Raw genomic sequence first — 11,980 nt, forward strand, 5'->3', positions numbered from 1 at the left:
GCCCCTCAGTCCAGAACTTTCTGCACAGAGAACTGTGAGCCCAGAGAGTCGCTGGGGAGAGGGGGCCGAGGGGACGGTCTGGGAAAGAGTGTGGTGCAGACACCCACGTGGCTGCCCCACCCCTGGAGCCGGCCGAGGTCCCTCGGGGCTGAGCTGCCGTCAGCAGCTGCGGGTGCAGAGAGGGTTCCTTTCTGCTGCAGATGAGGCCGTGGCGGAAGCCGACAGGGCCAGTGGGGAGCACTTGCTGTCCCAGGCCACATCCACACTTAGGACGCCAGGGTTCTCGGACCCCTCGGTGTGTCAGCCAACAGCTGCTGCCTGTACAGAGAGTCTCAGGTCCAAACAGCCTGCGTCTTTGCAAAGTGTGGCTGGACTCACAAAACGCCTCTCAGCGGGTCTAAAGGGAGATGTTTATGACGCTCGCCCGGGTGGTTCCCAGCCCCGGGACCGTGGGCCGCCTTCCCAGCACCTGCCTGCCTCCGGCTCGGGCCAGGACGCACCGTGACACCAGGGTGCCCCCCAGGGGGCTGCTGAGGCTGGCGCTCCGCCCACTAACGCTCTCTGGTCTCCGGTTCCCACAGCCATGCTGCTCCTCAGTGGGGCCCTGGTCAGCGGGCCATACGCGCTCATCACCACCGCCGTCTCCGCCGACCTGGTGAGTGGCTGCGCATCTCACCGGGGCGCCCAGGGCTGGCTGTGGTGGGCACCTCTTCCATTCGTGACAGTGACTGTCTTTATGAGTAAGACAGTGTGTTTACATAAGCACCGTCTTTCGAGGGTGATCAGTACATATGCCATTTAGAGTTTTCTAAGCACATGATGGGCAGTGGCAGCCACATTGTATAAATAAGGGTTTGAGGTGATACCAAAGGCCTCGTCTGAGCCAGCGGTCCAGCTCGCTCCTCGGTGCGCCCTGCAGGCTGGCGGCCGTGCGCGCCCGAGTCTGCCCCGGGGCTATGGCACGGCGAGGTCGGCTCCTCCCCTCTATGCCTGGCCCCTGCTGGTGTGGGGACTGCAGCCGAGCCAGACGGGTCCCAGCCCTGGGAGGACACTTCCAGAGAGGCAGCCGGGGTGCTACGGAACAGCGGACGTGCAGGACGGTAAATGCCACCCGTGGTGGCTGGATCCACGGGGCGACTGACGAGGACATGGGACTCCCAATCACGGAGACCCCAGTTCAGCCCGGGGGAGGCACGGACACACGTGGGCACGGCGCTGACGTAGAAAACGCCCTTTCAGAAGCGGTGTGCGCGGACGGGCGGGGTGACATGTGCATCTCCCGCACAGAAGAGTCGATGTGGACGCGCCGTCCTCCAGGGCGTGTCCTTCCGCAGGGGACAGTGCGGGAGGAGAAAGGGACGCGTCGCACGGGGAAACCTGACGGACGCGACCTCTGCCCGGCAGCCAAGGTCAACACCAACAGCCACGAGCCGTGTGGTCCACGTGCCCTTGAAGTGACGTGACGAAGACGGCACCTCGGTAGTTTTGCTCCCCAAACCCACGCCCCGCTGATCGTGAGAAAAACATCCGGCAGTTTCCACGGCAGGGACAGCCTGTTCCTCACGACTGAGGGTCAGCAGAACAAGGGGCGTCGGGGAAGGTGGCAGCCAGAGGAGCCCAGGGAGACGCAGTGACTAAGAGTCACGTGCACTCTGGGTGGGGCCCTAGGACAGGAGGAGATTAAATTAGAACCCGATAAACACCAAGGACGTCCAGGTGCAGTCTGAGTTTTCGTCATTCACGCATCAGCGTTGGGCGACTGGTCCTAACAAGCAGCATTACCGCGTGAGACACGAACACGGGAAAGGGCGCAGGCAGCATCTCTGTGCCGTCCCCACACACCGTCCGTGAATCGCAGCCTGTTCTAGCATTACGAGGTCATTTAAAACCAAAAGCAGTCCCCGGAAGTCCACACCCGTGGCAGGGTGGCCGGGGCCCCCCGCCATCGGTTCTGGCGCGTCCCCCAGCTCCCGAGTCACTGGGACTCTCCCGCTGGCCCCTCTCCTTCAGATCTCCCTGACCTCCTAGAATCAGCTCCCGGACCCCCCGCCCCAGCTCATGCGCCCAGGCCCCTGTAGCCCCCGCACCTGCCCTCGGGGCCACCACGGTGCGTCTGCCTGGCATGGCACTCTTGCCTGTGAGCGCCCAGCTCTGTCCTCAGCGTCTTGGGACAGCAGGGTCACGGGGGGTGGCCTTTCTCATCTGCATCTGCACCAGGGTGCCCACCTGCAGACCAGGCCCACCTGTGCGCTGAGAGAGTGCTCCTCAGGCTGCCTCTATGAAGCGTGTCCCTGCTCCTGTCCGAGCACAGAAAATTCTGGAAGGGCCCACACCAGACCAGAAGCCGTGGTCTGTCCTCCCGGGGGCAGAGGCCAGAAGTGTGACTTTCACTTCCTTCCCAGACTCCAGAAAATGTGCATTGTGGGTGATTATCACTTTACGTGTATGCTTTAGTTCATGTTATACTCATAGGTACACACACACGACGTTTGTTTTTACAGACTTTGGTTGATTTTTGTAGTTTTAGGCTTCCAGGCACTATTTTTCCTAATTCACATTTTTCCTTTTATTGTCTTCAGCTTGCGCTTTTTTCCCCACCACCTTCTGTGTGGCCTTTTGCCAACCAGAGCTGTTGACCTGTCACTTAGGACTTGAGCCCCTAAGTTGGTCTCTTGGGTCCTGCCCTCTTCCCCGTTCTCGGCACCCGTCGTGCATCGGGTTGATTTTTAGACACCGCGGAGCCCTCTGAGCATGTCACAGGAGCCCCTAGCAGAAGCGCGCGTGTCAGGCTGGCGCGGCCTCGCGATGGGACGAGTGTCATCGTATTTTTATCTTCCGTGTGGGCTGATGTGGTGCCTCGGTGAGGATGGTGATTGTGCTAACTCTTCATTTGGAGAGAATTCTAAGAGTTTTTTAAACTAGAATATGCTTGAACAAGTATTTCTGACATTTTTTGACTATTAAAAACCCCTGAAGCTTTGCCTACCTTTCCAAGGTACGTTTGGGATGGAGGAGAGTTTAAATTTCTAATGGAAAATATCCCGCGTTTTTAACTGCTTTGCGGTCATTTTCGTAAGTTGTCGTGTGGAGGGGGTGGCCTCATTTCTCTGATGCTGCTGGGACGTGCCTCACGCTTGTTTTCCCTCCCTTCAGGGTACGCACAAAAGTCTGAAAGGGAACGCGCACGCCCTCGCCACGGTGACCGCCATCATCGACGGGACGGGGTCCGTAGGTACGTGGGTGTCGATAGCTCCGAAGGCTGGTTGCAGTCTTAGGGGAGCCACCTGTCACGTCCTAACTAGCGGATGCCGTGGTTCCAGTTGCCTAGGTGATGTTAGGAGCAGCCGGCCCGCTCACCAGGTGAGCAGTTCCAAAGCGCACGCAAGCCCTGGGGCGTGGCACGGGGCGCCGCTGTCCTCTTGGGTCGGAAGGTTCCAGAGACGATGTGGGCGTGCGCCTGGTCGGAACTAGTTCTGTCTGTGGAAGAACCCAGGTTTTCGTTTAAGCCGTCAGCAAACCGTGGCCCGTGCTCTGCCGGTTCAGGGACTGTTTGTCCCTGTCATCTCAAGGACAGACCGATTTGAATGTGGATGGCAGGGAACAGGTGGGTCCCAAAGCATACGAGATTCTGCGTGTCACTGAGTTTCCTGGGGAGAATTCAGTGGCACATTCTGGAGGAAAGAAAGGAGATAAAACATACAACTCCTCCGTCATAGACGGGCAGGGGCGGCTGGTAGCCGCCGAGCCTGTTCTTACCAGCCCGGCAGAGGGCCGACGGAACTGGCCTTGACCAAGGAGCACGCACACAGCGACTGTCCTGCCCGAGACCCCGCGGCTCCCCGTGCAGGCCCTGCCCCACCATCCTGCGGCCGTCCCTCTGCACGTGGGGAGCCGCAGCCCGGGCTTCACTGGCCTGGTCTCACTGCTCATTAAGGGGGCTCAGGCTGCACCCTGGTGTCACCCCGTCATTGAGGACGATGCTCAGGCGAAGTCAAGACCCCTGGGCTGAGCCCCGTGCTAATGCGCAGTGCCGGGAACAGCCTGCTCGCCGCTCTCTGTCCCCGGGGGCCCTTGTCTGTGCCTCATCCGCCCCTGCCGTGACACCCTGCTCAGAGCTGACCGCTGCTTCCACGCAGCGAGCAGAAGCCGCCTGAGGCAAGAGGGAGTGTGAATTAGGCGAGAAGTCATGTTTCTCAAAGCAAGACGGCAGCAGAAGATCCCGCTCGGGGGCCCCAGAGCCCACCCCGGGAGAGAGCGGGCACAGCACGGAGCAGGCGGAGGCCGCTGGACCCTGTGTGACCCCCGCACTGATCCGCACGACGTGCGGGCCATGGCGGGCTGTCACGTCCGCTCGGAGGCCTGACGGGGTCGGGCTTCCAGGCTCTGCCACCACCAGTGCACCAGGACCCAGGGAACAGTCACCATGGAAACGGCGATTCTGTCCATATTTCTCTCCATAAGTGTCGCCCGGCTAGACAGGAGCAGAGAAGGGCTGGGGCGGACGTGCAGCATTCAGCGAGGGCTCCGCTCACAGAGCCCGCCGGGCGTGGTTATCCAGGGCTGGAAGTGCTGGTTTCCATGGCGGCAGAGCTTGGCCGATTGTAACTAGGTCGGCGCCTTCTGTCCCCAAGGGCCCTGTGGTCCCAGTGACACAGTTATCTGCTCGGCGCACTCGGTGCTCAGCGAGGCTTGTCGCTTCTGTGTATTTTATGCAGAGCAGTTAAGTAGAGCCTTGAATTTGCTCTGATTAATTTGAATTTTATCAAAGTAAAACATACTGTAACTTTAGAAGCCAGATAGGCTTACAAGCTTATTATTATGCAAACGACGTCCCCTCTGCCCCTGTGTAGAAACAGCCCCTGTGGCTGCGTCCCTGACCCTCCCTGCACGCACACCCCATGCTTCCCCGGGGAAACCTGCAGGGAAACCCGTCATTCAGATGCGGAACTTTCTGGGTCAGCCCCTCCACGTCCTCCCTCTCTTCCCTCCCTCCCTGCATCTGCTTTTTCCCTCAGAGATGTTCTTGCTCCAGCGTCGGCGCGGAGCACGTCGTTCTGGCGTCTCCATTTCGGTGTTCCCTACGGCTCTTCTGCCCTTTTACCGAATCCTCCTCTTCTCGACCAGGGCGTGTGACACCGAACCGTGTGAAATTGCTGTCGCCGAGTTGGTTTTCAGATACAAAAGGGGCAGTTTATGGCTCGGCCTGATTTCCTGTTGGTTCTCTGGGGGTTTCACAATTTCCCGGGCATTTCCTTCTCCCCGATTTATTTCCCGTGGGTCCCCCCTCCCAGCTCATTTGCTTCCAGGCGGCGCTGCCCTCCGGCACAGGTGGAGCTCGGCTGTCCCCTCGTCTGTTCTCGTGTGGAAGAAGGGCCACCAAGCAGCCGTCAGGGGCCCTGTGTGCTGGAGGGCGCCCCAACGCTGGTCTTCACGGGGGTGGGAGCCGCGTGGAATCTGGGGGCCGGGCCTCGCTGCCCTCATGCCGCCGTCGCGTGGGAGGGCGGGCGGCTCCTCGGTGGAAGCTGGTGGCCTCCCCTGCATTCTCCTGTGCCCAGTCGGTGCCTCCTCCTTGCCCCGTGCTGGCTGTGGTGTCCCCGAGCCCAGGGCTTCTGGTGCACATTCCCCAAGGGTGGGTGGAGGAGGGGGTCGCTGGAGTAGAGACGCCGAGGCGGGGCCTGGGGTGGGGGGGCGTGCGGAACAGCGCTTACGGAAGATCGACGGCGACCCGCCCGCTGCCCATCTCCCCTGCGCGTGCGCTCGGCCACCCCTGACTGAGCGGGGCTCCCGGCCGGCCCCCCACCAGAGGTCACGCCCCCTAAAGCCCATCGTCCCGCGACGGCGCCACCTCTCCTCTGCCCTTCCCTTCGCAAGGCCGTCGTTTTCGAGTTCGGTTACGGTTGGTTTCGGCCGACCACCGTGTCTACCTGCGGGTTCTTCTGAGACTTCAGAAAAACACGGTGGCTCCTCAGGTCATGGAAGCGAGCACCTGCGGGGACACCTGTGCCCAGCTGCACAGCGGGAAAGGGCTGAGCGGCCCTGGTCCCCGAGACCACGCCTCGGTCCGCGGCTCGGTGCGAAGGCCCCGTACGTGCCCCCCACGCCGGTGAGGCCGCCATGCACGCGTCACCGCTTAGTCCAGGCCCCCGCAGGGGACGAATCGGCAAGCGGCTGCCTCAACGCACGTCTGGCACAGGCTTCGCTGGGCGTTTTGAGAAATATCGCTCTTTTGTTTTTATAGTTCTTTTCAAATTATCTTGGCAAAAATTATTTTGATATATTTCCAGACTTAAGAAAAGTTGCGAACGAGGACAGAGAATTCGTATTTACTCGGTTTGCGTTCTCGTGTCGCACAGACACGCGCACGTGTATGACACACACACACACACACACACACATGTGTGCACTTCAGAATACATGTTTTTCCTGACCTGCTTAAGGGTAAATCGCAGACAAGCTGCCTCTTTCCAATGGCGGTGCAGTCAGTACGTATTCCCTGCAAACCGGGAATTCCCTGCCGTAGCCACAACCAGCCGTCGGAACCAGAAAATCAACATTGACACAGCGCTCGTGTCTAAGTAGCATTTTTACAGCAGAAGAATATAATATCTAAGATCGTATGTCAGACGCAGGGATTATTGGATCAAAAGAATGAATATTTTGATGTCCGCTTAACGTATTTTTAGATTTGCTCCTAGAAAAGGGTTACGCCAGCCGTGCCCTGCGTGGTCCCGAGGGTTGTCGAGCTCTACCCCTCTCCCCGGACCCGGCAGGTCAGAGTGGGGTGCGCACATTTCCACGTGTCTTTCCTTGACCACGAGTGTGTCGTTGAGCATGGTTGTGTGCGTCCGGAGGGCCGGGGTGTCCGGCCCGGCCCAGGCCGCCCCCCTCACCACCTGCTTGTTTCAGGAGCGGCCCTGGGCCCCCTTCTGGCGGGGCTCCTGTCGCCGTCGGGGTGGACCAACGTGTTCTACATGCTGATGTTCGCAGACGCCTGTGCCTTACTGGTAAGTCGTCCGGCCCTGAATCCAGGCCGCCCTCCACGAGCGGCTCTGTGGTGTCGGCCCGACGCAGGCCACGCCTTTGCCCGTGGACCTCTGCAGCTCTTTGGGAAGTTGGGCCTGTGACGTATCCCAGTGTCCCTACGTGTTCCGGTCCAAGGCCTTGCTGGTTCTGGTTCAAGCGAATGTCAGAAGCCAGAGCAGGGCAGCCTGCCGTGTGCAGTCGCCGGCAGGATGGGGTGAGGCCGAAGGCAGGAGCCCCTGGCTTTGACCCTGGTCCTGTCCACTGGGGGCCCCTGGCGCGTGTCCCATCCGTAGGCTTACCTCTCCGATTCATGTCACGCCGGGCTCCAGACGTCTGGCCCAACGCCAAGCGCTGGCACATGTCCCCCCTGCTGGGAGCCATGCACACAGCCCAGACTCGTGCCACGGCTTAGAAGCTGACCGTCCTTCAGAATTATCGCTACCATCCACGCTCTGTCCCCTGCCCGCACATGCCCGCGCCTAACTGCCCCTCTTTCCCCTTTATCCTAATGCCCTGCTTTTTACAATGATAGATTTCTTCCTCCTGACAGGTTTCACTTTGGGGACTTGGTAGAATTTATGTTGTTAAGACACCAGCTCAAACTCAGCTGGCAGTTGGAGGCGGAGGCTCAAATTCACAGTGTCCATTTAGCTAACAAAAATGTCACTTGCTGCCAGCACTATTTTTAGCCCCTGCCATGTCCCAACCCGCCACCTTCACCCCTCCCTGCAAGTGAGTGCGCTCTGCCTCTGGGTCAGGCAGGGCAGCGGGGCCGTGTCCTGTCTGCAGCAGAAACAGTTGGTCCCTTTACCACGTCGTGGGTACAAGGGACTCTCAGCGCCCGCCTGAACCTTAAATAAACACGCGTGCCGTCGAGGCACGTGCCTGGGCCTGGCCCTGCACGGCGGTGTGGGTTTTCAGTCCCCTTCAAACCGCCACCCCCCAGCACACCCGCCGCCTTGGCCCTCCCAGCCCGGGGGTCCCTCCTGGGCCCAAGGGCCCCACTGCCCTCTGAGAAGTGGGGCCAGCCGAGCCAGGACTCCCCTCAGGCCCCCATTTCAAAGCTTCCTGCCACAGATATGGGTGCTTTTCTGGGAGGCTGGTGTCACACTTGGGGAAAGACTAGGTCCCCAGCCTCAAAGAAAACCGGTTAAATTTGGGGTGACACTTAGTCATTAGCCTGGGCTCGTGAACTCTGAGCCCTTTTACCAAGAAAAGGGACGTGAAGGCAAAGAGCTGGAGGTGGGGCTGTCCCAGCAGCTTCCCCCCTAGACTCGGCTGTCCCGGCGACAGCCCGTCCGCCCGTGGTCACCTGTGGAGCTCCACGTGTCGCCGTGGCTGCGGGCCACCTTGTCTTTGTTTTCCGTCTTTTTCCAGTTTGGACATTTTACGATCGGACTCGTTTCATTTTAAACATTTCTTGCCATGATTCCAGGGGAACATCCTCCGTCCCCTCCGTCGTGACCCATAGGACTTCGCAGCCGTCCTGCCGCGGGGCCCAGGCCTCCGGCTGGCCGTGCCGGGCGGGGGCGGGGGCGGGGGCGAGCTCGCTGTCACGTTAGGCCCCGGAGTCCGCTGCATGTGAGGAAGGCTCCATGGGGCAGGCGCCTGGACCGTGCCAGGGCCAGCCGCAGGCAGGCGGCTCCCTGGGGTGGGGCTGGGGTCGTCACGGTGGTGGCGGCCTGCCCGTGTCACTCGGTCTCTGCTGGAAGTCACGTGGTGGTCTCGTCTTTGTTCTGGGTGTAGTTCCTGATCCGTCTCATACACAAGGAGCTGAGCTGCCCGGGGTCGGCGACGACGGGCGACCAGGTTCTGTAAGTTCTCCGCAGGCCCCTCCCGGTGGTCGGGGCTGCCGCACTGTCCCCTGCCCCACCCCCCACGCTGCTGTGACAGTGTCCCCTGCCCCACCCCCACACGCTGTGACAGTGTCCCCTGCCCCGGCCCCACGCGGCGCCTCAGAGAACCGGAAGACAGCTCGCCCGTCCCCCTCATCATGCGTGTCCCTCGCGCTCCTTTCCCTTTCTGGGTGGACGGCGGGTGTGGAGGTGATCACGGTCACGCCTTGGCGTCTGAATGACCGACAGCGAGCGGACTGCCTCCCTCGTGCTCCGCGAGCTTGGCCTTCCACACAGACCGCAGCCCGGAGCTCAGCCCGGCCGCCCGTCCCTCTCTGTCCCCTCTGCTCCCCCTCGTCCCCACAAGGCTGCAGGTGGGGTCAGGAGCACCCCAACAGAGGGGTGGGAAGCTGGGGCTCTGCGGGGCGTGTGCACTGGGCAGGAACTCGGCACCTGTCCCTGACGGCTGCTGGCCGTGTCACCAGCTGTCACTCTGTCCCCTTCTCACAGGTTTAAGGAACACTGACCCCTCGGGTCCTGCAGAGGGGGCCACATCCGTCCTTCACAAACTGTCTCTCAAGGAAAAGTTCAGATAAAGGATCCTGCGTCGAATGATTTGCTCTTGCCTTTTGCACATGCTCCCGGAAAAGACACAGAAGCCACCTTGAGAGTTCCCGGTCTTTCAGGCGGCCGGGAACTCGCGGCAGCGGGCAGCTGGCGGGCGCCAGGGCCGCTTCGAGGCGCTCAGGCCCGGTCTCTCCGGATCTCAGCGCATGACGCCAGGACGCGTCGGTGCCCAGGCCCGCCGTGCAGAAGATGGTCGGTGTGGCAGCGGGGTGAGGAGCCGGCAGAGCCCAAGCCCCCAGCGGCAGGAGCCGGGCGGCGGGGTCAGAAGCCCAGAGGGCGCGTGGGCGCGACGTGTGCCCTGCAGCCCTCCGCACCGCCGCCTGCCCCGCGCCCGCCCGCGGCCGTGGTCCGTGCGCGGGATGAGGCCGTGGACGCTCGCGTGGGGCGGAGGCGCCGGAACGCCAGCCCGGGACACCCGAGCTTCCTGTCACCCAGCCCCGAGGACCGCGAGGAGGACGCGCGGAGGCCTGGGCGGGGCGGGCGTGGCGGGGCGGGCGTGGGTGTGTCTGTGCGGGGTGCGTGCTGTGTCGGGGCTCAGAAGCGTCCGCGGCGTCGGTTATTTATTGAGACGGTGATTGTCCCCTGGCCACGTTCCCTTGTTTGCTGCCTAACGAACTCCGTGTCTGTTCTCGGAAATAGAGTGTTTAAAAAAATTTCCGGAAGAATGTTGTTATTCCTGCTCGTGGTCCCATTATTTGAAGAAAAAAAAGAAAAGAAAAAAGAACCCCCAGCTAGAACCGCGTGTCCTCATCTGTCAGCGAGGCGCGGGCCGCGCGTGGCAGCCGACGCTGAGGCCCCTCCGCGGTGGAGGCCGCCTGCCCGGGCAGCCCCCCGCCCGCACCGGGGCCGCGCTCAGGCCCCGCAAACAGCGTCTGGGCGTTTTTCAAATCCTGCAGTTTAAGGATTTGTCCTTGACCACGAAATGCCACAGGCTCGGGAGGAGCAGGGCTGCACTTGACCTCGCACAGGGCAGCGCAGGTGTCCTCACTCCTCGGGGCGGCCTCTGGGTGCGCGTGGCTGCGCGCTTCTCTGAGACGGCGCCACGTGCCAGCACCTCCCGAGCCGAGGAGCCAGCGCCCTGCCGCCGCTTCCCAGGGAGAGGGGTGGTGGCCGGGGTGTGGCTGCAGGTCCCCCTCCTACGAGGGCCCCGCACCTCCCCAGGGAAGCTAGTCGACATGAGGGCCTCCGGAGCGGCGGTCGTCCTCATTGGCAGGCTTGCTTCAGTGACAGAAGTTACACGTTTTTAAAGTTTCCTGCTGCGAAAAATGCAAGGTGCATAAACCCCAAGCGGGTCTCGGACAGTTTCCTCCCCACGTGGTTCGCTCGGCTCCCGCTTTTCCCTTTCGCGTCCCGTCCCCTCCTCTGCCTCCAGCCCGCAGGCCGAGGGCGGCCCCTTCCCCGCCCTCCCAGCCCCTGGCTCTCTGGGGCGGGGCCTTCCCCCTTCCCCACTCGGCCCCAGGGTGACGGTGGCCCAGCTGGTCCGCCCTACAGGCCCCTCGCTCCCTCGCAGCCTTTGCCCTGCTCAGTGTTCGCTCTCGAATTGAGTGGACGACCGGCGGGCATCGCCCAGAGAGTGCTTTGTAGTCACTCTTTGGAACCCACAGCTCCAGCCTCCGCAGACGCTTCTCTCTCTGGCCGGATCGCTCGGATGCCTGGGGCCGACGTTAACTTAGCCCCCTCCTGTTTGCACCTTCCCCAAGAAGAGCCACCGTCTCCTGTGGTTCAGCGACAGGCAGCTTGACATGGTGACGGTCATTTTCCCAACTCGGGGCTAAAGCATTGAAGACAGGCTCCCAGAACCACAGGCAGGGGGCGGGGGCGGGGGCCGGGGGGCTGCCCACCCCCGGGCCGCCTCTACTAACAACCCTTTTTTGAAAGTGACGGGTACACACAGCTGTTTCTTAAAGCACTTCAGCTGAAATCCATTCTCAACCCATGAATGGAGAATTTCATCGTGACTTTTAAGGAAAAAAGGGTATGATTTGAATATAAAAACGCTTCATCTGGAGGAGTAGCTGAGATGCTTGCATTCATATGGAAATGTGACTTTGCGTCCCATGAGTTTGTATGTCACTAAGATTTTCCTATTCAAATCCACACAAAGTGCCCAGGATGATTGAAATGCAAGCTGGGCACTGGGGCAGGCGAAGAGCCAAGTGTGGGATCACAGCCCTCCAATCACAAAGGAAGAAAACATCACGCTCACAGTGAAAAACCAGGGCCACCCCTCCAATCACCAGCTGTAAAACCCATGAAAATAACTTACTGGGGAAAAAAAAACACGAGTCCTCATTTCTCGTTGGAGGCACCGGACATGAAACCTGCGAGACTGCCGTGGAGGTTCCCGGATGCGCGATCGTGGAGGAGGAGACCGGCCTGGCCGAGGACCACCCCTGAGTAGGGGCGGACCGGGGAGGGGGCAGTGCTGGCCCTGTGGCTGGGGGTCGCCGCAGGGCACATGGCTTGGAGGCTGGCCACGTATGGCCGTGTACGCA

At 61.3% G+C, this 11,980-nt stretch overlaps 1 protein-coding gene across 5 annotated transcripts in view; it reads left to right on the forward strand.

Moving 5' to 3' along the window:
* The window catches only part of SLC37A1 (solute carrier family 37 member 1), a 44,579-nt gene extending 34,421 nt beyond the window's left edge, over positions 1–10,158 (forward strand). For 2 of the 5 annotated variants that reach the window (XM_039857346.1, XM_039857347.1), the window contains exons 16-20: positions 582–655; positions 3,154–3,232; positions 6,907–7,004; positions 8,770–8,837; positions 9,369–10,158. In XM_039857346.1, coding sequence (XP_039713280.1) covers positions 582–655; positions 3,154–3,232; positions 6,907–7,004; positions 8,770–8,837; positions 9,369–9,374 — 325 coding nt within the window. In that variant the 3' untranslated portion in view covers positions 9,375–10,158. Of the gene's footprint in view, positions 1–581; positions 656–3,153; positions 3,233–6,906; positions 7,005–8,769; positions 8,838–9,368 lie in introns of those variants that run through there. The other 3 variants (XM_039857348.1, XM_039857349.1, XR_005651604.1) reach the window with 3 other exon arrangements.
* Positions 10,159–11,980: the final 1,822 nt, after the last annotated feature.

This window comes from Pteropus medius, unplaced genomic scaffold (assembly GCF_902729225.1).
Source record: "Pteropus medius unplaced genomic scaffold, Ma_sr-lr_union100, whole genome shotgun sequence".
Taxonomy (NCBI): domain Eukaryota; kingdom Metazoa; phylum Chordata; class Mammalia; order Chiroptera; family Pteropodidae; genus Pteropus; species Pteropus medius.